This window comes from Diceros bicornis, chromosome 31, assembly GCF_020826845.1.
Source record: "Diceros bicornis minor isolate mBicDic1 chromosome 31, mDicBic1.mat.cur, whole genome shotgun sequence".
NCBI classification, from domain to species: domain Eukaryota; kingdom Metazoa; phylum Chordata; class Mammalia; order Perissodactyla; family Rhinocerotidae; genus Diceros; species Diceros bicornis.
Genome location: NC_080770.1, coordinates 32633990 through 32658438, shown reverse-complemented (window position 1 = coordinate 32658438; position 24449 = coordinate 32633990). Strand labels below are relative to the sequence as shown.

Below are 24449 nucleotides of genomic sequence, written 5' to 3'. Positions count from 1 at the left end.
TTCAGAGAGTTTGTTACTCAGGGAAGGTGACCAGACCCAGCCGTGCTGGAATCATTTTCTCACATTTGTTACTGAGTGACTATCTCCTGACTTTTGGCTTGTTAGTTAATTACTGCGTAAATTTCCCGACTGAAAATGGAGATCTGATTCAGTGTCGGGTTCTTTTTTCGGACTGAGTTCCTGTTGTTTAAAAGGATGGTTTCTTTCTACCCTGTTCATTTTTCCCCCTTCTTCTTCACCCCATGGTGCATTTGTAATACTGGGATTATGACATCAAAATTAGTTTTAAATCAACCAACTTGGATGTCTAGAATATAAGGTTAGGAGGGTTTGGAGGCAGAATTAGATGGAGAAAGTGGAGGAAAAATGTTCTTCCTAAGTCAGTGATCTTCAAGTGGACTTCTATTCAACTGTGACACAATGAACATGGATGGGTCATGTCTTCATTCATCAAATAAAATATTATCTACATAGGTGCTGTTCCAAAGAAATATGTTCTGAGCCCAAAATGCAAGCCACTATGAAATTTTAAAATTTCTAGTAGCCACATTAAAAAAGCAGAAAGAGGGGCCGGCCCGGTGGCGCAAGCCGTTAAGTGCGCGCGCTCCGCTGCGGCGGCCCGGGGTTCGCTGGTTCGGATCCCGGGCGCGCACCGACGCACTGCTTGGTAAGCCATGCTGTGGCGGCGTCCCATATAAAGTGGAGGAAGATGGGCACAGATGTTAGCCCAGGGCCGTCTTCCTCAGCAAAAAAAAAGAGGAGGATTGGCGGATGTTAGCTCAGGGCTGATCTCCTCACAAAAAAAAAAAAAAAAAAAAAAAAAAAAAAAAAGCAGAAAGAGGGGCCTGCCCGTGGCGTAGTGGTTGAGTTCGGCATGCTCTGCTTCCGTGGCCCAGTTTTGCAGGTTCGGATCACGGGCACAGACCTACACTACTCGTCAGCCATGCTGTGGCAGTGACCCACATACAAAATAGTGGAAGACTGGCACAGATGTTAGCTCAGGGCTAGTGTTCCTCAGCAAAAAAAAAGAAAAAGCAGAAATAAACTAGTGGAGTTAACTTTAGTATTATTTTATTTAATCCTATATATGTAAATATTATATTTCAACATATGATCAATGTAAATATTATTGAGATCTTTTACATTATTTTTTGTACTGTATTTGAAATCCAGTTTGTGTTTTATACTTAGAACATATCATAATTCAGAATAGATGCATTTCAAGTTCTCGATGCAGTTACACGTAGCCACATGCAGCCAGTGGCTCCCATGTTGCACACAGTTCAATGACAGGTTTTCCCCTTAAACTGATAGACCAAGAGTAGGTTTATACATGTAATGAATCTACCTTTCTCCCCCTCCTTTCCAATTGAAAAAGAAAAAAAGTGCCTGTGATGAAAACGGGCAAAATGGTTCTGTTGATAAATTGCAAGTTAAATTCTTTTTCATATAATTGTTCCTTGGTTCCAGGACTAGTCGCAAGTGAAAAATCACCCTTTCAAGGGTGCAGACAACTTCATTCAAGAAGCAGTAAAACTCAGGCATTAAAATAAATAACGAGCTGCATGTTTTTTAAAATGAGGGGTAAAAATTTCATCCTTTCAGATGGTGCAAAATTTTCATTAATAAATGTCAGCAGATCTCTCTTTCGCAAGCTAGTGACTATATTAAACATGAATTACAAGAACTCTGTTGGTTCCCAGCAGTATTTTTCTGCAGATTAGTCTGACAATTTAAAAATATATACATACATTCGGCAGCTCTGGGATGACTTTAATTTCTAGCTGAGAGAACTCTCATGTCAGCATCTTGGGAGGGTGGGGACTACAATAATTAGATGCATCCAGAAAAGTTTTCTGGGAGTTGAATTGTATTACCTAATAAATCAAGTTCTATTTGATGTGCTGAGCATCCTTACCTTCCCAGCCCCGAACCCAGTGAACACATTATCTTTCATGCTGCAAATACATTCTGGGTTTTATGAATTGGAGCTTGCTTTGCTGGAGAAGGCAGCAGGGTTCAGTATGGGGTTGTGGGAATTTTTTGGAATCAAAAGGATCTGGCTTCAAATCTCAGTTATTTCCTAGGTTATTCTGGGCCAGTCAGTTAAATTCTCTGAGCCTCAGATCCCCCGTCTGTGCAAAGGGGATAATAATATCTGACTCAGAGATTATTGTAAAGATAAATGTGATCATAAATGTACAGTGTCTGAGGCAGACACTTGATTAACGATCATCCCCTCCCACTGCCGTCTTCGGGCTCACGAGTAAGTGAGAGTCAATGATGTTAAGTGCTTGCGGACTCAGTGTTTACAGTAAGGCTTTTGTATTATCTGTTGCTGTGTAACAAATTGTCTCAAAACTTAGTGGCTTAAAATATCAAACAGATATAATCTAACAATTTTTCTGGATCAGGAATCTGGGCATGGCCTAGCTGAGAGCCTCTGCCTTAAGGTCACTCATGAGATTGCAGTCAAGCTGCCAGCCAGGGCTGTGGTCTCATGTGAAGGCTTAACTGGGGGAAGATCTGCTTCTAAGCTCACACACGTGTTGTTGGCAGGATTCAGTTCTCTGTGGGCTGTTGGATTGAGGGCATTAATTCCTCATTTATTCCCTCCTCTACAGTTCTTTGCCACTTGAGCCTTTCCATAGGGCAGTTCACAACATGGTAGCCAGCAAGTGAGACAGAGACAGAGAGAGAGAGGGAGAAGGAGAACGTGGAAGGGTAGGAGCCCAAGTGTTCTTGTAACCTAACTTTGGAAGTAACATCCCACGACCTTTGCAGTATTCTATTTGTTAAAATCAAGTGACTAGGTCCAGCAACACTCAAGGGAGGGATGACACAGAGTGAATATTAGGAGGTGGGATCATTGGGGGCCTTCTCAGAGGTTGCCCCCTGCAGACTTCTGCAGCCTTAACTCTCACGTTTGCTGGTATTACTTCCCCCTCACACACAGGTTCTAAGTCAGTAATACAATCAGAGCTCTGAGGCAGGAACTCTGCTAAATGCTTCACGTAGTCCTTCGGACACCAGACATTCTACACCACTACAGGTAGACTTCTACATGGTCATTTCTCAATTTGACCTGCGTCTACCTCCTCAATTAGACTGGGAGCTCCATGAGGACAGTGACATGATTTGCTCACTGCAGCAATCCAGAGCTGAGGACAGTGTTTGGCACAGAGTCAGTTCTCAATAAATGTTTGTTGAATAAGTAAGGGAATAAATAAGAGGACTTTTGCTTCATGCGATAATTCTGGGAGGTGGGTACAATTATTACCCCACTTCACAGGAAGCTGACACTCAGAGATAAAGTGATGTTCTCAGCTTCACAGAGCTAGTAAGTGGTAGCACCCATGAGCCTGGGTGTATCCAGCCACCTCAATGCCTCTTCCCTCAGTCACTTGACTTTGTGGCCTCCTGATTATATGTTGCGGGTAGAAAGTGCATGTGTGTGCATGTGGTGTGTGTGTTGTGTGTCATGTGTTTGGGAGGGAAACATCATCTTCTTCCACTGGGCAGCCTCTCGACAGGCAGTTTCCACCACCCACTACAGTTTAGAGTGGAGCAAGCCTGTATCCTCCAGTGAACTTCTGTTTCCTTCACATACCAGAGAGAAGAACAAAAATCAGATGAAGAAAAGGGAGAGGATGGAGCAGGGTCTATGGAGTCCTTGTGAAACCATGAGCCACAGAGGGGTCTGGCGGAGTGGAACTTCTCCTACTACCTCTCTGCCTGATTTTTTTAATTTATTTTTTGCTGAGGAAGATTTGCCCTGAGCTAACACCTGTGCCAATCTTCCTCTATTTTGTATGTGGGTTGCCGCTACAGCACGGCTGCTGACGAGTGGGGTAGGTCCGCACCCAGGAACTGAACCTGGGCCGCTGAAGTGGAGAGTGCTGAACCTAAGCACTAGGCCACGGGGCCGGCTCCTCTGCCTGATTTTTATGGAGCTAATGCCTCCTTGTTTTCAGCAAGCTTTTTGTAAATAAAGCTTGCCTGGGCCCTTTTTGTGTGGCCCTCTTGTTAATTCCAACTTTTCTTAAAGTTTAAAATGGTTTTTTTGAAATTTGAAAGGCCTGAATGTCAGATGCTTTGGAAGAAAGCTAATAATAATGATAATAATTAAAAAAATAAACTATGATAACAACCAAACTAACATTTATTGAGTGCTTACTATCTTCTAGGCAGAATTCTGTGTTTTCCATGTATTAACTTACTTAAAAGCTCCTGCAGAACCATTAAGTCAATCCTCCTGATGACCTTAAAAGCAGACATACTAGTTTTCCATTGCCACATAGTGAATTACCCTGAAAAGTTAGTGGCTTTAAACAACAATAAACATTTGTTATCTCTGACGGTTTCTATGCATCAGGAATTTGGGAGTGGTTGGGTGGTTCCAGCTCAGGAATTTCCATGAAGGCTACAGTCATCTGAAGGCTAGACTGGGGTGAAAGGCTCCACTTCCAAGATGGTTCACTCCAATGGCTGGCAAGTTGGCAGGAAGCTCACCTCCTCCCCACGTGGGCCTATCCACAGGGCTGCTTGAGTGTCCTAATCACATGGTGGTGGCTTCCCCCAGAGCAAGGGATCTAAGAGAGCAAGAAAAAAACTACTCTGTCCTTTGTGACCCAGCTTTGAAGTCACCCAATGTCATTTTCATAATATCCATTGTTCACACAGGTCGGCCCCATTCAGTGTGGGAGGGGACTACACAAGAGCATGGACACCAGAGGCAAGGATCCTTGAGAGCCACCTTGGAGACTAGCTACCACAGCAGCTGCCTTGTAATATCAACCACAGCCACACCGACAGCTCCTTTTTCTTGAGCAATTACCACGTGCAAAGTACTGTGCCAAAGATTCTACGTACATTATCTCATTGAATCCTACAGCAACCCTAAGATCCAACTGCTCTTATTATCCTCATTCTACAGATAAGGAAACTAAGGGTCATAGAGGCTAATAACTTGCCCAAGGTCACAGAGCTACTGTATGTCCAGTGAAAAGAACACTGGAGCCCATCTCAGACAGACCTGAAGTCAAGTCCAGCTTGTGCTGTTTCACCTGGTGTGAGAAGTAAACGAGAAAATGCACGGGAACCACAGCATGTCACACCAAAGACCAGGGAGAGACAAAATCCTTTCTTCCTCCTCCAGAAACGTGAAGCCGTGTCAGAGCACACGTCGAGGTCAGAGCGTCTCACTCTTGGCAAGTAAGAGACGTAAAGCCCTCTGGTTTTCACTTCTATTAAACCAACCATAAAAAAGACGTGTGACTGGCTCCCTGAGACCTGAACTATCAGCACTGGAACCTATCACGTTTTCTGGAAACTGAGTATCCTATGTTTTTGATGGAACTCTAAAGAACTGGAAAAGAGGAGAGTAACGAAGTGTAAAGAATTACACTCACCTCCTGCTCAGCTTATATGGTGAGAAGGTTGGGAGGGATTCAGTATAAGTGTAAAAACAACAACTGAACTTAAAGAGGGCTTTATATTTGTCCAAATGATGTCAAAGACACTAATATATTTAAAAGAAGTATGTGTGTATATGTGAGAGAGAGAGAGAGAGAGGGAGAGAAACACGTGAAGAGAAAGCCAGCCCACTAAATCATCCCCAGAGCTGAAGTTCATGTGCCCAAAGGGACCTAAGGAAACAAGAACCACAGCACTGGGTCAGGCCCATTGTCCTTCCAGATTCCTAATGCTTGGAGGCAAATGAGCAGCTGTAGGAGAAATTACTTGCCTTCTTGGGTATCATTATCAAAGGCCTGCCTGCAACATGCTCCCTGGAAAAATGCACATACATATAACCGAAATTTTGCATAAAATTTTAGGGGCTTATAAAACTCCCTGGAGCCCATGGGTTGGTCTCCCTAGTGTTCATGGATCCCAGGATATAAACCCCTGAATGCTAAATGTTTTGGAGAATTTATTTATGTTTTCCATACTTTACAAGCTACTTTGTAATATGGAACTTGCTAGACTTTCCTACATCACATTTTTTCATTACCTTGAACCATCATTGGTATTTTTAAATTCTGACCTGATCCACTTTAGCCTTCATGTTTCCAGACAATTAAAAAGTCAAGTCACTGACGCTCAGCATCATCCGGGTTGTCTCCAGTGCGGCCCAGAGGTGACGCGGGCATACTCACAGCCTCTCTCACAAGCCGGCCCAGCTCCACAGCCTCCCTACTCCTCCACACAGGTACAATGTATACACTATAGTAAAATTCACCCTTGTTAGGCGTGGGTTTTCCGGATGCAGTTCTGTATGTTTTGACAATGTATAAAGTTTTGTGTAACCACTGCCATAATCAAGATGCAGAACAGTCCCTCCACCCCCAAAAGTCCCCTTGTGCCCCTTTGCACTCATCCGGCTCCCCCAGGCCCAGACCCTGGTAACTACTGGTCTGATTCTGGTCCCTATAGCTTGCTTCCCTCCTCCCCACCCATGTCCTATAAGTGGAATCATATAGAATGTGCCCTTTGGGGCTGTATTCTTAGCATGCATTTCAGATTCATTTATGTTGTTACATTAAAAGATAAAACACAATTTGTGTATCCATTCACCAGTTAATGGACATTAATGGACAATAATGAGTTATTTCTGCTTTTTGGCAATTATTTGCATTAGTTTTTTGCTTTTGTTGGGGAGGAGGGAGAGTGGAGCACAAACGTGTCACTGCATTCTTCCACCATCTAAATCCTTGGGGAATCCTCACCACGTCTGTCTTGGAGCCCCAACTGCATTGGAGCAGCTGTTCTTTTTGCTTTTGGGCGTCTGCCTTTACATTACTTTCCTTTTCTGCAAACTGGGGCCCAAATGTCCCACCGGTCTAGGCAGACAAGATGCAGATGAAATACCTCACTTGAAGGTTGGCCGCCCTACTCCACGTGTGGTTCACGGACCATCGGTCTCCAAATCACACAGAATCTTCTTACAAAAGCAGAACCCCAGGCCCCACCCAGACCTAGTGAGTCAGAGGCAGCACTTGAACGCGATCCCCAAGTGGATCGGAACTTACGAGAAGTACCGGTGGTATTCCACTCTCCCTACTAAAAATAAAACACATATTTTCTCATAATATTTGGTCCTTTCCTCCAACTTTTTCTCTCCCTCCCTGGAGTAAACTCATGTTGAAGTTGAGTAAAAGAACTCGAGTTTGGGTCTGGGGAGGTGGAGGGCGCCGCATCCTCAGAGGATGGAGGAGGGAAGGAGAGAGAGGAGGCAGACAACAGAGCCCGCGCTCTCTGAGGTCCTCGCAGCCAGAGTGGGGAGGCGGCGAGTGGCCGAGAGGGCCGGACCCTCGGCGGCGCCCCCGGCGGCCTCTCGGAGCCGGGACGCCCGGGGCAGGACGCGGGCGGCGGCGCGCCGCCGGGGCGCTTGCACAACTCCGCGGCGCGGGGTCGGGCCGGGCGGGCGGGGGGGCGGGCTGGGGGCGGGGCCGGCGCGGCGAGGGGCGGGGTCAGCGCCGGGCCGTGGGGGCAGCGACGGCCGGGCGGCGGAGCGGCGGCCGCGCCATGTGGCTGCTGGGGCCGCTGTGCCTGCTGCTGAGCAGCGCCGCGGGTGAGTCCGGGGGCGTCGGGCGAACTTCGCGGGGCGCGGCGGCCGGGCTGCGATCGCGCGCCCTCCCGTGCCCGCGGCGGCTGCGGGCGCGGGCGTGCACGGAGGGCGGACCCCGGCGCCGGGCTGGCCGGGACCCCGCGAGGGGCCGCGGCGGGGCGCGCGCCGTCCTATTGTGTGGGCGTGCGCGCCGGCTCGGGCCGTGCGGTGTGCGCGGGCGGGGCGTGTGTGCAGCCGGCTCTGGGGAGCCCGGGGGCTGCTGCGATTGGGCGTAGCTCGAGTGTGTCTGTGTGTCTGTTGTGTGTTGGGGAAGGGAGGAGGGGAGGGGAGGGGACGGGAGAGAGCTCTTCCCTGATGCCATCATCCCAGACGCCCGGGTGCTCGTGCTGCGCTAGGGCCTCTTCGCGGGTGTTTTGTGTGCGCCCTGGTGCCTCAGTTTCCCCGTTGGACTGTAGTATCGCCGCTTCCTTCCACTCCTCCCTGGGACTGTGTCTGGTTTGGGCAGAGAGAGATGAAGCAGGGCTGGATCTGGGAATTATTAATCTTTCCCACTGATCCTGGGAGCAGAACATTTATTTGTCCCCTCACCGCTCCTGCTCGCCCCTCAGTGGGCGTCCTGTCTGGCGAGGTGCCCTGGGAGAGGACCTGGGTTTCATTTGATGGCCCTTTGACCCTGGCATCAACGCAGCGTGTGCATCCCGAGGTCCCGCGGAGCAGCAAGCCTCTTTCCCTCGCAGACAGCGTGCTGTTCCCAGGAACTTTTCTGCTGATGTGGGCACGCTCCGAATTCCAGCCCAGGAGCCCTTCCTCCTCTGCCCCTGCCCGCTGGCCACAGCTGTCAGCTGCCGCTCCTCGGCTCAGCCCGCCCCCTGATGTTTATTTCTGGGCAGCTGATGCCCAGAAAGTGGGTGACAGGGCCCAGTGAACTTTCCCCAGCAGAAGCTTGGTCTCCTTAACGTTTGTGCCATCCACGTATCTCATTTATGCCTGATTTTTCCCAGTGCTTCCAGCTGTGGAGAAATTTGGGGATCCCCCACCTGGGGATTTTCCCCAGTGCTTCCAATGTACTTGCTGTGGAGGTGTCTTTGGTGGTGTGTTTGTTGGGGAAGTTGAGGCTCACTTCATTCTGAGCTGCCCCTGCCCACTTTTTGAACAGGTGTCTGCTTGGAGAGAAATCTCCCTCTTTCCTTGAAGTCTCTGGTCCTGGCCATCCTCAGAATCCACTGGGCAGCCTTCCCCACCTCCCAGACCTATGACATCATCCCCACTCCTTGGAGACTCCTTTGGGATGTTTGTGGGTTTGCTGTGACTTCCAGTGAGGGTGCAAGGCTGGTGGCTGCCGTGGAGTTTAGCCAGGTCCAGGTCAGAGTGCCCTGTTCCTCCTCAACTATTGGGCCACCCCAGGGAGAGAGTTCCAAGGTGGCATTGGCAGCTGTGAGTAGATGTGAACGACTATTTGGAGTCTATCAGAGCAGGCAGGTGTCCAGGGCGTCTCAGACACGAAGACCTGCCCAGATTCATGCTCTCGGTTTGTGTAGGCCTGGTGTATCCCATGACAGCACCCAAGTGGGGTGGTCTGGAAGCCACTCTCCTGTGTGTCCTCCGGGAGCTACTTGTGGCTCAATGGAAACTTAGTTTTTGCATCTCCCTGGTGGTACAGGGTTGCTTTGGTTGAGTCTCCATCTCTGTGAAAACAGCTGTAAAGTTAATTTTGTCCTTTTCTGGTCAGTGCTGGTTATTTGATATGTGTGTACATGTAAAATAGGGCTAAAATAAATGAAGTAGTCCTAGTGGGGAGGGAGGGATGGGCGTCATGGGCCTGCCTAGCTGTCCCGGGTGGTGGTGTCCCGTTATCTGTGGTCATTGAGCCTGTTTGGCTCTGAATCACCTTCACAGGTGCTGGTTTGGAAACCTCTGGGCAGGTTGGGATGTGTGCGTTTTTCGTATTCTGTTAAGCACGATCCTTTTAGCGTGGATTCCACTTTGACCTGAAGTGTTCCCAGAAATAGGGCTGGTCATTTTTCCTGATCCGGCCGGGTGCCCCTGGGCTTCAGCCTCTAGAGAAGAAGCCCGCGTGGTTCAGTTTGGGGTTCATAGGGGGACCGGAGACCCTCACCTTCTATCCCATATCCTACAACTTGGTCCTCTTCTGGGAAATTGATAAAACAAGAGAGATTATAAAAGGCAGCCTTTTGAGTTTCTGTCTCCCTTTGATAGTCTGTGAAGAAACCTGGGGTCAGAGCTGAGCCCTAGCCTGAGTTCCGGGTCTTTCTGGGGCTAGAAGGCCCCTGACTTTCCAAGAGCAATTTGGAGGCCTTTGTTGTTCAGGAACCTTCTCAGACACCTCCATGTGTGTTTTTTTCCCCCTTTGTTTTTATTGTTTGTGTTAGGGAAGTGAAGCATTGATTTTGGCTGTTATTATTTTTTAGTGTATCCAGCGAGAAAGGCTCAGGCCATCCGCTGTCCAGTTTTCCCTCACTTGGTGGAGTGGGTGGGTTGAAGTGCGTGGATGGCAGATGGTGAGAGGGGTGTAATGGTGGCCATGCCCTGTGGGGGGTCAGTCTTCTCGCCTCCTCCCGGGCTGACCTACGCTTAGGTTCCCTGACATTTTCCTTCTGCCAGTGAAAAGGCTGGCGTTTCCCCCGTGTATGCTCCCAGGAGTGTGACCGTTGACCTTTTCTCCTGGAAAGACCTGCCTAATGGTGTGAGCAGGTGGATGTTTTTATTATTTTTTAACTAGCTGAGTGGCTTCATGCAGCCCAGCCTGGGTAGACGAGACTGTGTGCACCGAAGTAGAAATAAACACACCTTGTTGCTTTTCGTCTTAAAAGAGATGCGAGGACGGTTCCCCACTGGGACTGCGGTGTTTTTTCCTGACAGCCCACTCAAGCCCTTTACTGTGGGAGAAGTGGGGGAGCGGCGGGGACGTGAGCGGGAGAGGGCGGGATGGTCAATTTGGGGCTTCCAAGGCTGGTTTGGGTACCTTTGTGCCGAAGAACCCAGGGTAACTGGAAAGTGGGCTTGTATTGTCACCTTCGTGAAGCAGTTCAGAGAATTGGGGATTAGGAAAGCGTATAATCAGGTAATCTCGGGTGAAAGACCTGGCCTTTACTGTCTGCCTGTTTGCACGGACAAGGGGAGGAAAGGAGGCAGTGCTGGTGGAACGTCGTATATGAGAGACACTCTGCTCACCACTTGAAATACATGATCTCGTTGAGTTTCTCCACCGATGCCGTGTGATGGGAGGTCATTTTCTGGTTCACGAGACATCATCCGTACCCAGGGTGCCCAAGTGGGGACTGAGGCCTGGAATCTAAACCGAGTTTCTCTTGGCCCCCAACCTGGGCTTTTCCCGGTTTCCAGGCACCTGGCTCTGCGTGTCCATGTCTTGCCTCCCAGGTGCTTGTGTGAATTCACAGTCAATGAGATTGTTGCCATAAACAGCCCCTCTTCCCGGATCTGCTCACTGTGTGGTCATTGCTCTGAACTTATTGAGCAGTTGGTGTTCATGGTAAATACGTAAAATAAATCTCAGTCCTTGAGGAAAGATGGAGCTTTATCAAAACAGCACCAGTCTTTGTGCTGTTGTTACCACACAGAATTGGAGTTCTCTTGCCTGATGCGCATAAAACAAGCCAGTTATTGCGGCATCAGCTTTTGGGAGGAGAATTGTAGCTTTATATGGCGAGATTGATCTGCAAGGAGACGTGGCAGGTGCCCTCAGATCTGTCTCCCTGATCCAGGGCTTGGGGGAGAATTTATGGGGTGAAGGGCAGGGTGGTCTGAAGTGTGGAGATACATGATTGGGGGTAAGAAGAAGTGAAATCATTGATGATTTACACAAGTGTAGTCAGGCTTCTCTTCAGAATATTTTAGAAAATGCTTGGGCCATCCTAACCGTGGAGATTTTTTTGCTAGTGCTTCTACCTGATACTCTGGGAGATTTTTAAGATGGACACTTCTGGGACCAGCCAGGTGGTGTAGTGGTTAAGTTTGCATGCTCTGCTTAGGTGGCCCGGGGTTCGCAGGTTCGGATCCCGGGCTCGGACCTACATGCTGCTCATCAAACCATGCTGTGGTGACGACCCACATACAAAATAGGGGAAGATTGACACAGATGTTAAGTCAGGGACAACCTTCTTCAAGCAAAAAGAGGAAGATTTGCAACAGATGTTAGCTCGGGGCCAAGCTTCCTCACCAAGAAAAAAAAAACATGGGCACGTCTGTGTGTGTGTGTGTGTATGTGTACGTACATGTGTGTACATGCGTTTCTTTCATTGGAATCGTCGTAAGAGAATCTACTCTCTTGGATCCTGAGGAGTGTCCTTAGAAACGTTTGCTGGGAGAGCAGCCGGGTGCTTTGAAGATGCAGCATTTGCTCCTCACGTCACTTGCTTGATGTTTGATATTGCTTACCAGAGTAAGTGGACTTTTGTGACCGGGTAACTGCTCTGTCAGAGGGATGGCAAATGTTTCTTTCAGGTAGGATTGTTTGGGTTTCTGGAGGTGGTGGCAGGGACGGGCTTAGTCCAGTGCAGAGTTCCTCAGCCTGGGTGCTGTTGGGATTGTGGGCCGGACAGTTCTATTCTGTGGGGGGCTGCCTGTGCCTTGTAGGAGATTTAGCATCATCACTGGTCCTAGATGCAGTAGCAGCCTCCTCCTCCAGTCACGACAACCAAAAATGTCTCCAGATGTTACCGCATGTCCTCTGGGGGCAAAACCACCCCCGGTGGAGACCCCCTGGCCTAGTGTGAGCAACTCCCTTGCCATACATCTTGAGCATCATTACTACTCATCCTAAAAGTCCTCTAGATGCAGTGGGTCACAATGGCTTCCTCCTCCCACCGGGTCTTTTAGTCATCAGGTTTCTGCAGCCCCACGGTTCAATGTGAACATACATACATTCTTAGCTAGAAATGCCCTCAGCTCTGACCCTTTCCCTTTTGCTTCCCCCTTGTGCCATCGTGAAAACTTCTGGAGTTTCACATTGTAGATTTGGTTCCTTTGGGAGAGACCTGCTGAGGAAGCAGGTAAAAGGCAGGTGGCAGGTGACACCAGAAGCCACCGGGTTCCCTGAATAACTGGTAACCTTGGGACATTCACAGGCCCCAAAGGTTAAAAGAGAAGCTGCCTCAAAGTTTGCCTTGGGAGTCAGTCGTGTGTTGAAATCTTCACCCTGGAAGTCCCCCTGCCTCTTCTCTACAGAGCTGTTATTGTTCTTTTCGGCTCTCCTCTCCCTCCCCACCATTCCTTCTCCCTTCCCATCAAAAGGCTTTACAACTTGAGGCCATCCTGCAGGGCAGGTGGTGGCAAAGATCATCTAGACTAGCGGCAAGTTGGTTTTGGAGAAATTTTCACCTTATACTTGCCTCTCTGAAGTCTTTTTAAAGTGATGATATGTGTCGCTTTATGACGCTTGGATTCCTTTAAGACACTGCCTTCCAGCTCTCTTTTTCCTTTGCTCCGTGTCCAGCCTTCCTTGAGGTTTTTACTTCCGCCTCTCTTCAGACTAGCAGCGTACGTTGTCTGCTGCTGCCTCTTTTGTGCGTGAATTTGCAGGAGGAAAGGAGGTTGCAAGAGAGGAACCCTGGGCTTGAAGGGGAGAAGTGCCCATTGTCCTAGATCAGAAACCTGTACCTCAGATCACGCCTCCTGCAGAAAGCCTCCTCCAGTGAGGACCGCTGGCTCCCCAAGCATGCGAATATTGTTTTTCCTTTTGTCTTTGGGTAACTAGAAAATTCTTCTCAAGGCTTTATTCTGCTGTTCATTAGCGCGGTACCAGCTCTGCCACATCCGGGCATAGTGCTGTGCTCTGGGGGTGCAAAGCTGTGTAAAACTTGTTCTTTGCCCTTGAAGAACCAAATGATCCAAGATGGAAATGGGGTTGTTTACTTTCTTCGTTGTCTGGGCAGGGTAGAGGCACTTTTCCAACAGTGGTACCTCAGAGGGGGTCCTCAGTGTGAGATGCACTGTTGGATCTGCAGCCTCGATGGGAACAGACCTGTGTGCACATCACAAGGCTTAGGCACCACGGATGCCCCCTCTTTGGGGATGTTCAGTGGGTGGGTCATTCTCAAACAGATTTCAGACGTGATGACACACGTCCTAGCTTGCTTTGTTAGCTTTCCAGATAAGCATGTTGGTGCTTGTAGATTCTTGTGGCTCTAGGCTTCTGAGATTCAAATAAGACATTTCTTCTGTGGCTTGTAGGCAACAACCTTCTTTATCTTATGGTCATAATATCTGTCTGCCTATCTGTCTGTCTATCTGTCTGTCTGTCTATCTATCTATCTATCTATCAATCATCTTACCTCTTTTAGTCCTGAGTCCTACTAGATTGTCAACTCCTTGAGGACTGGGATCATATGTTGAATGTATATGTCATAGTTCTTATTTTCTTTGTGGTGTCTAGGAGCATAATAATGACTCATTGAAGGTTTACTCTGTCTGGCAGGGTGCTAAGACTGTACATGTTGTTATTTGGTTGTAATCTTCTTGAATGGAAAACATTATAAAAATAATACATTGAATACATGCTCACTCTAAGAATTTCAAACAAAACAGAAGTAATTTCAATAAAACATCTCCCCTTTTCTGAATTACTGTTAACTGTCTGGTATATATCAATTTAGCTCTAATATAGATTTATACACGCACACGCACATACATGGTTTAATGAGCTCATACTTGTCCATCTTTGTAGTTTTTTGACTGGCCTTTTTTACTTAAATACTGTATTTTGTCAGCTCTACTTTGAGCTGCATGAATTGGTCTCACTGGCCTCCCCTGTTGGGTAGACAGTTGGGTGATTCCAAAGCGCTTGGCATTTGCGCTCCCCTCCACTTGCATTGCTCAGTTTGTGAGTGGCACCACCTTGCCTCGGTCTCAGAAACAAAATGCAGTTGTTTCAGCAGTCGGTGAGTGTCTTCCTCTCCTAAGTCCTTTATGCCTGGCTCTTGCTTTGCAAGAAAATATGGAATTCAGTCATTCTTCCACTGACAGGTATTTGCTTCCTTGTTATCAAATTTACACTCTGTTTCCTTGCCCTTTTGTGTACACAATCATTTTTTATTTCAATGCAAAACTTTAGTGTAATCTTTTAAAAGACATTCCAAATAGCAGGTAAATTCAACCTCTGCAGTGTCACCAGTGCACAGAATTGGATGGAAGTGGTGACACATGAACGACTGTGACCAGGCTCACCCAGTCACCTTCGGGGATCAGTGCATTACAGCTTCTGGCCGCCCTGTGCTGTCATGAGGTGCCGTTGGGTACATCTTGATTCCAGAGATGTTGCAATACCAAAGGTTTGTGTCTTCTTGACCATCTTTCTTTCAGTTCTCGTGTATCTACCTGTTCTTTTAAAAATAGCCTAAAAAAAACCCCCTGGTGTGTATATACAGTCGTGCTCCACATAGCTGTTTCGGTCAACAACAGACTGTGTATGTGACAATCGTCCCATAAGATTAGTACCATATGCCTAGGTGTGTGGTAGGCTATAACATCTAGGTTTGTGTTCTCTCTGTGATGTTCACACAACGACGAAATCGCCTAACGACGTATTTCTCAGAATGTGTCCCTGTTGTTAAGCGATGCATGACTGTACTATAATTTATTTAATGCTTCCTCTGCTGATAAATCCTATTCCATTTTCACATTTATTCAGGTAGGTAGTATGCTCTGCCATTTTAAAGGTGAGGAAACTAGAAGATTAAGTATTTTCCCCAAGCTCTTGGCCAGGAAGAGGTGGTTTCAGAATTGCCATGTAGGTCTGCACAGCTTAAACCTGTGCTGCTAACCACTGGCTCTGTTGGCATAGGGTAGACATTCAAGGTCATGTTTGTTGGAAGAAGGAAATGCGCTCCCTAGCTCGTGCTAGAGAATTCCATCTTTGGGTGGTGGTGTCAATACTGACTTCATGCTTACCGTGTTGGAAGGAATGATCTGTTAGAGAGCCGTGTGAGTGGGGGGCATCCTGAATTGATTTTATTCAAGCCGCCTGACTTTGGCAGATTGGAACAGATGTTCTGTCGATCCCCTCTGTGGAGAACTTGTCATTATAGGCATTTAAATTGGCCTTTGCAGAGGCTTGATTTATTAAAAGAAACAATAACAATAATAAACAAACTATTTCCTCACCATGAGACTTGCCTTTGAATATTCTGATGATGGAGGATTTTTTCTTTCCTTTTTAATGGAAATATTTTGTTGGAAAACAAAGCAAAAGCAATTTCTTTTTGGTCTGTATTTCTCTCAAAAGTGCTGGGTGTCAAATAGAAGGGCCCACTGTTTAAAAAGTCTAGAAATAGATTTTTAAGACAAAAATAATAGTGCAGACGATAATGCCTCATATAAAAATAAAAATTTAAGTTTTTTCTGACTTTCTGACCCTGAGCTTGAGCCTGTATGGTTCACACATGAGAAAACTTTTTCTGAACTGGTCATTGATGTTACTTATAGTAGAGGGTGAAATGTTAGCATATTCCTCCAGAAAGAAGCTAGAAATAATTTGCCCATCTTGTTATCTCAGACCAAGGGGCTCCCGTGGGCAGTCAGTCGTGCCTTGTGAGAAGTGATGCTGCAGGTCTGTACCGTGTTAATAACTGTGGGCAGACCAGAATGAGCCTCAGGCTTGCAAACTCTTGCTCCCAGGTTCTCTCCTGAAAGAAAACCAGTCTCTCCTTTAAATGAGTCATTGTGATCTCAGGAGACTGTAAATTGGGTGAATTCACTGGTGCCCATATCCGACTGTAATTTTTGACAGACAAATAGTGCAGTGTGAAGTCGAGGGTTGACTCTGGCCTGGAAGAGAGGCTGAAAAGAGAGAGGGCAGCAATTTAGCTGACTCTGGAACAGGCCTCAGCAACTGGAGGGACGTGGAATTTATGAATAACTTGGTTTAGAAGACTTGCAAACCCAAGGTGCCCGTGTTCCATGGGGGATGCTTGTGTGTCTGTTGGCAGAGAGAAATGAAGGCGTAAAGCGTGTTTAATTTTATTGCATTAAAAATCCATTCTCGTTATTATAAGGCCCAGTGAGGTTAGCTTTGGGAATATCAGAAGTGCGTTGTCTTTGATGGCATAGCTGGAACGTTTTCCTCCAGTTTTAGCCTTGCATCAGAGCAGTGTTCTCATTAAACTAATTGGACATGGCTGAAAAATGAGCCCTCATCACACTGGTAGCTCCACAGTCAGTTGACAAAAAGCCTCTCAACTGGTTTGGAAAGTTCTAAATATAACTTGTTTTTTATTGTAAAAATAAAATGAAGGAGTTTGGGGAAGATGGAAGAATGATTAGCAATGTAGGGTATTTCATCAGAAAAAAATTTCATCAGAAAAAAACCCAAAGCCATAAAAAATTCTTGATGTGGAGAAACCTGGACAGAACTGAATAAGGGGTTTCAAAAACAGATTTTATAAAAACATCGACGGAAGTTTGGTTGAAAAGTTGGTAACAAGTGAGCCCAGCTCCCGCCTGGGGAAGCGGGAGTGGAGAGGGTTGGTGCTGACTGCTGTAGAAGAGGTCAAGTTGGAAAGAATGGCTGGCGTCAGGAATAGTCTGTGTTAGTTAGTGCAAGATTGAACTCACCTTGTAACCTTTGTAGAGAAACTGTGAACGCTGGTGGAACCTGTGAAGGGCAGCAGTGCTGCGGTGACGTAAAGATACAGCGTGCCCAACGCTATTTTACGTTGCCCGAGTGGATGGTAATGACAGTATAGGAAAAGGTGACATGTTGAAAATGTAATAAGGATGTTCAGTTTTTGAATAATAAACATATCAGGAGAATTGGAGATGCTCAGAAATTGGAATATGTCTTCAGGGAAAGGAACACTGTTCAGCATGGAGGGGGCAACATCAGGGTCTTTTGAAAGTACCGTGAAAATATGACTCGGCCACGGTCCGGCCCAGAAAGAAGAGCTCTTCCTTTCTTGTGTGATTTAAGTTCCATGAGGTGGGCCGGGGTCCGTCTTATCTGCTATCCTCCAGCACCTGAGTCAATGCTTGGAGTGTGAGTCACCCAGTAGGATTTCACACAGAGGGAATGGAGGTGATCCCCCAAGATTTGTGACTGTGACACTGAAGAAGAGAAGGAATTGAGGGCAGAATGAAATTTACCTGGCCAAGCCGACTTTGCCTTTGGCGACACGTTGTTTCTGCTCCTCTGGATTTTGGAACAGTCTCGTTCATCTGCAAAGACCTGCAGAGATCTTTATCAGAGATCTCTGGGGCTTAAAAAAGACACAGAGAAAGAGGCCTTTGAGAAGGAAATGGATTATAGCAATTTTAAAATCAGGTGATAAATTAGACCATCCATTGTAAGACTAGCATATGGCATGTAAAAAGGGTTTCTCAGAGGTTAATGAAGACGGCTGTGCATCTTAATTCCGTCTGCAGGAAGTTTACATGGTTACTTAGTGAGCAGGAGAAGTTACAAAGAGGAGAAAGTGGAAGCAGTTCTGTTTTATAAAATATCATTAAGAATGTTAAATAGCAGGGAACTTAAGGTTATCTTCTGGTCTAGTTTAAAAGGAAATAAAAATTTGCTACTGAAACCACACAAATGATTCAAGAAAGCAAGAGCCTCAGTAATATAATCTTTAAGGGAAATGGAGGATGATATAAATACATCAATTATAAGACTAAATGTAAAAGTGTCACTAACTCTTAGTGAAAAAAAAAATCACCCGTGTATTCATTATAGGAGATATAGTAAAAACCAAGAGATACAAATAGAATGAAAAGTTAGGGAAATAAAATGTATTATGCAAAGGCTACTTTTCTGGCATCAGATAAGTAATTTCATAGCATTAAGATAGATTAACAAGGTTACTTACTGCAAATGGCAGAAGGTTCATTAAACAACGAATATCTGATAATCTCACATAAAAAGACCTGAAGAATTAGGAACTTAATTAAAGGGTGTCAAAGGTTCTTTGAGTATAAAATTAGCTAGTGCTTGCCAAATTTTGGAAGGTTAAAATATTTGGAGAATACAAAATGTTAATGTTTCAAAGAAAAATTCTATGGGAGTAGGAAAGTGCCGGATCTAAAATGTGCTGGGAACGTGGCGATAAATATCTGCAGGTGGGAGTGGTGGGTGGACTGACCGGTTCCTCGGGACACCCCCAGGGGCCTTTCCTCCACACACCTGCTCCCTGGGTTTGTGGAAGTGTTTGCTAACGGAAGCTTTGGGGATAAAATCCTCCCTGCTAATGAGATGAAAAGGTTGGTTAAGCTCAGTGAGCCTGACGCCAGTGGCTGCCCAGGGGGAGTGTCTGCGAGTGGGAATTTACAAGAGCAGTTTAGGGTCTGCCATATGGCTAGGAAAGAAGGCTTTGCAAAAGTTATCCAGAAGAAAAGTATGTTTTTGCTTTTATATATTCGTGAGCATTGATATTATTTGAATTACCAGAAAACATTTCTTTGGTTGAGTATAGGGTATTTTCTCCTTTAGGATTATAGTATAGGGGTTATCGTGTAGAGCTTTGCTGTTCAGAGCGTGGTCTACAGGCCAACAGCATCACATCACCTGAATGAGAATCTGCTTTTAACAAGGTCCTCAGGTGATTTGTGCACACGTTGAAGTCTGAGAAGGCCTAAGAGTACAGGCTTCACATCCCAGCTCACCACCTTGACCTGGGCCAGATTTCTTAAACTTTTTCCAACCCACTGTGTCTGCATCTGTAAATAGGGATAGTAGTGGTCCTTACCATGGAGAAATATTTTTTTTTTTTTTTTTTTTTTGTGAGGAGATCAACCCTGAGCTAACATCCGCCAATCCTCCTCTTTTTTTTTTTTTTTTTTTGCTGAGGAAGACGGCCCTGGGCTAACATCGATGCCCATCGTCCTCCACTTTATATGGGACGCCGCCACAGCATGGCTTACCAGGCAGTGCGTCGGTGCGCGCCCGGGATCCGAACCAGCGAACCCCGGGCCGCCGCAGCGGAGCGCGCGCACTTAACCGCTTGCGCCACCGGGCCGGCCCCCATGGAGAAATATTTTAAATGAGATAATGCATGTAAAGCACTTAGCCTTTATAATTGCCCACTAAGTGTTATTTAAATAACTGTTCAGATTTATTATAAAATTTGGACAGAAATTTAGAAAAATATAACTTACAGCTCTACGACCTAAAGACTGTTAACACATTGGTTTATATTCTTTGATTTTACATAGTTTTGATCATACTGGGAACATAAATTTCATATCCTGCTTTTTTCACTTGTGAATACGGATAAGCATTTTTCCTTGTTAAACTAATGTGGGAGAACGAATGGTCCAGCATCACAGAATGGCTGGGTGTATTCTTTGATGGCGGCTGTGAAAGTCCTCTAACCCAGCCAAGTCAGTGGCGTGCTCTCGCACAGCTCGTTTCCTTGTCTATACACAAGAGGTGATGTTACCTGCCTTGTCTGATTTTACCAGGTAGTTGTGAGCGTCCAATGAGAATCATGTATGTGAAAATGCTAGTAATACATAAAAGGCTATTCACGTCTATGTTACTGTAAGTGGATGGTCTTAGTATGTAGGAAAAACCTAGAAACATAATTACCCATTGACTCCGCAGTTGCACTTCTAGGACTTTATCCTAATTAAATAGTTTGGGATGTCTACAAAGATTCACTACAAGGTTGTATGTGGCCCCATTATTTTCCAGTGAAACACTGGAAGCTAAGGGTGAGTTATCGTGTCAATCTGCTAAAATACTCTGCAGACAGTAAGAAGGATGCTCTAGACTGTACTCTCCAACAGGATATCCGCTAGCTGTGTGGGGCTACTTACATTTAAAGTAGTTGAGATTAAATAAAATAAGAATTAGTTCTTCAGTCTTCATTTCAGACCAGGCGTGTTTCAAGTGCTCCATAGTCCCATGTGGCTAGTGGCTGCATTACTGGACAGCTCAGATGTAGAACATTTCCATTGTCTCAGAAAGTTCTGTTGGATAGCACTGCTCTAGAAGTGTAGTTCTGATATGGAAAGAAAATTCTTATGAAGCAGAATGATTCAAGTTTGTAGTGTTTGTGTGTGTGTGTTTGTGTCTTATAAATTGCCCCTTGGTGCTTGGGGCACAACATGCATTTTTTCATTTTTCTAAGTTCAGTCAAATCTGGCCCTGATTGCCCCCACTCACCCAAAGCTGGGGAGTTGGTGTAAGTCAGTTGCTGAGTTCTGTAGGTTCTCTCAGACCCCTGGGGATCTGAGCTGGTCACTGGTGTTACTTTTTGTTCCAGTGCCTGTTGCCTAGCATTGGACCTTCATGTCAGCCAAACACTTCAGCCCACCTGTTCCCCTAAATTTACTCCCCTCCCCACATGTTATAGCAATGATTTTCAAGGGTTGGGGGAGAGGAAGCCACTCTGCCCCGTCCCCCGTTCAGATTGGTGGGAAAGTGTTACTACCTCTGAGAGGGAAAAGGCTGAAACCATACCACATCAGTAAACGTAACAACAAAACCCCTCCGGATTCCTGTGGAAATGTGTGCTCTGCCTTAGTGTAGTTTGCAGACCCTAGTGGACACTGGACACTGTGTCACAGGACTCTGCAGTGGTGACCCTCCGTTCCCTTCCCCCCCAACCACCGCCTCTCCCAGCAGCATGGAGCCTCCAGGCCCCAAGGCTTGGGGGGCAGCATCCTACCCTCGCCCTGCCAGTGGGGTGAACTGACACCAATAACCTTTGCCCAGGCTTCCTTGGAAGATGGTATTGGTGCCCATGGATCCTTGTTTCTCCTTGGATTTTTAGCAGTTGATTCTGGGCAGCTTGGTGCTGTGGTGCTCCCAGCTTGTTCCCTTCCCCCAGCCGTGCAGCCATATGTCTGTGGTGTGTGCTGCTGTTTGCTGTCTGGTCTTACTGTTGATTGAGGCCATGCGTGTGTTTGTACGGTTTCTCAGAGGAAGCGTCCTATTCATTGACCTTCAGAACGTCCTCGTCTCGACAGCTGTCCTCCCATATTCAAGTCCCAGCCACAGAATTGTGTCACTTCTTTCTTGTTGATTTGATGTATGTGTATATTGCAAAATGATCACCTCCATAAGTTTAGTTAACATCCATCCCCTCACATAGTTAGATTGTTGTGTGTGCGATGAGAACTTTTAAGATCTACTCTCTTAGCAGCTTTCAACCGTACAGTACAGTGTTGTTTACTATAGTCACCATGCTGTATGTTACATCCCCAGAACTCATTAATGTTGTAGCTGGAAGTTTGTAGCTTCTGGGCAGCGTAGCTCATTTCTCCATCCCTCACCCCATGCCTCTGGCATCCACCAATTTGTTCTCTATGTCCATGAGTTTGAGTGTTTTTTAGATTCCACGTGTAAGTGAGCTCGTAAAGTGTTTGTCTTTCTCTGTCTGACTTACCTCACTTGGCATAATACCCTCAAGGTCCATCCATGTTGTCACAAATGGCAGGATTTCCTTCTTTTTTGTGGCTGAATAATATTCCATAATTTCACTTCTTTGAGGCTGCCTCATTTGTTCGTGCTGGACAACACATGGTATTCCAAGTTATTTATGCTCATTCCCTATCCTTGAATGGTCATGAAACCTAGATGACTATAAGAGTAACCTGGCTGTTTTGAAATATGTACTTTTTAATTTCTTTAAATTCTAGAATCTTTCAAGCATCATAAAAGAACCAAGAGGAATATAACAAATACTTGTGTACCTATCACACAGAGTTTTAACATTCACCATTTTAATTCAGATTTTTTTTTTTTGGTGAGGGAAGACTGGCCCTGAGCTAACATATGTTGCCAATCCTCCTCTTTTTGCTTGAGGAAGATTGTCGCTGAGCTAACATCTGTGCCAGTCTTCCTCTACTTTATCTATGGGATGCCACCGCAGCATGGCTGGATTAGCGGTGCCTAGGTCCAAGCCTGGGATCCGAACCCATGAACCCCGGGCCGCCGAAGTGGAGTACGTGCACTTAACCATATGCTACCCTGCCAGCCCCTAATTCGGATTTTTTTAACAAGAAAAATGTATTAGAGATACTATCAAAGACTTTCTGTTCTCATTCCGTTCTCCTCTGCCCGGAGGTCAAGTTGGCATATATCCTTTCTGTCCCTGTTTTAATCTCGTACTATGTTTGTGTGCATCTGTATCCAAAGCATAGTGTTTTATTTTATTATTATTATTTTTTTTGTGAGGAAGATCAGCCCTGAGCTAACATCCATGCCAATCCTCCTCTTTTTGCTGAGGAAGACCGGCTCTGAGCTAACATCTATTGCCAATCCTCCTCCTTTTTTTTTTTGTCCCCAAAGCCCCAGTAGATAGTTGTGTGTGATAGTTGCACATCGTTGTAGTTGCTGTATGTGGGACGCGGCCTCAGCATGGCCGGAGAAGCGGTGCGTCGGTGCGCGCCCGGGATCCGAACCCGGGCCGCCAGTAGCGGAGCGCGCACACTCAACCGCTAAGCCTCGGGGCCGGCCCCAAAGCATAGTGTTTTAAAGTGCACATAAGTAGTATCATACTGCATATACTTCTGCATCTTACTTTTTCCATTTATAATTTTGAGGTCCGTCCATGTTGCCACGTATAGATGTATTTTTTTAACTGCTGTCGGGTATTCCATTGTATGAATATGCTGCAGTTTCTTCATTCATCTCTGAACAGACATTCAGGTTGGTCCCACGACCACCGGCCACACTGCAGTGAGGACCTTTGTGCGTGAGAGCAGCACGTTCTCCATGATATTCTCCAAGTAGAGTTGCTGGATCAGAGCGTTTGCGCGTTTTCAGCCTGACTGGACGTTGCAGCTTACCCTCTGGAGTGGACCTGCCTGTTTACACTCCCACTGGTGGTCTCTGAGGGCACCTCTTTCCCCACGTTTCTTCCAGCATTTGGAATTAGGAGTTCTTAGTTTCCTCAAGGGCACAAAGTGGCCACTGGCTGTGGTTTTGGTGCCCCTGACTACTAGTGAGGGAGTCTGGGAGGCTGTGGCCCCTGCCCATCACCCCCCAAGTGCATATAGATGGAGGACCCCGAGGACGTTCGGCCCAGGTGCAGGTAAGAGGTGGTTGTTCCAGTGATGGTGTGGCAGGAATTTCCAGGTCCGGAACTCCAGTTCATGGGGCTGTGATAAAGTCTAATCCTGCCGGAGGGTAGACTGCTTTTTACGAGGGTTCTGGGGGCTCCTACGGCTCAGCGTCTAGAAGGCTCCTTTGTCCTGGGGGTTGTTTTACTCTGAGGGCTGCTGAGGTCACTGAGCTGAGGGTGCTGCACTGTGAGAAAATCAGCAAAGCAGTGGGAGCCACTTTCTGGACCCTACTTCTGATGGAGCTGTGGGGAGTGATGGCTCAGAAGGCCAGCTCTTGAGTCAAATGGTCTGGGTTCAGATCCTGGCTGTGTGACCTTAGGCCAATTACAGAGCCTCTCTGTGCCTCAGTGGGCGCTTTACCTGTAAAAGGGAAATAAGGATAATGCAGGTCTCATAGCATCGTTGGGGAGAGTGGCCGAGCTCACACATGTAGGTGCTTAGCCGAGGGCCTGGCACTTTGTGACACTCACCGAGTAATTACTCATCCATGCTTTGAGTTGAAGCGGCATCCCACTTTGAAGGTGGAGGTTGAAGGTGGAGGTGTTCTTATGTCAGAATCCCCAATGCCTAGCCCAATGCTGGCACTGAAGTGGGCACTCAGTGAACGTTTGTTGAATGAATGTATGAGTGTCTACTTAGGTATGTGCTTCAGTTTGTACATACAGCAGACTGTGTGAAGGCTTTTGAATTTTATTCTAAGAGCAATGAGAATGTTTTTAGCCAATGGCTACTGTGATACCATTGGTGGCCTTAAAACAGAGATGAGGGGCCAGCCCCTGTGGCCTAGTGGTTAAGTTTGTTGCACTTGTCTTCGGCAGCCCGGGTTTGGTTCCTGGGCGCG

General features: G+C 46.6%; 1 protein-coding gene across 2 annotated transcripts in view; it reads left to right on the top strand.

The window, feature by feature from the left end:
- The first annotated feature begins 7509 nt into the window (after positions 1-7509).
- LDLRAD3 (low density lipoprotein receptor class A domain containing 3) overlaps positions 7510-24449 on the top strand; it is a 239772-nt gene continuing 222832 nt past the window's right edge. For both annotated transcript variants that reach the window (XM_058527142.1, XM_058527141.1), the window contains exon 1: positions 7510-7573. In XM_058527142.1, the coding sequence (XP_058383125.1) occupies positions 7528-7573 (46 nt within the window). In that variant the 5' untranslated portion in view covers positions 7510-7527. The remainder of the gene's footprint in view (positions 7574-24449) is intronic.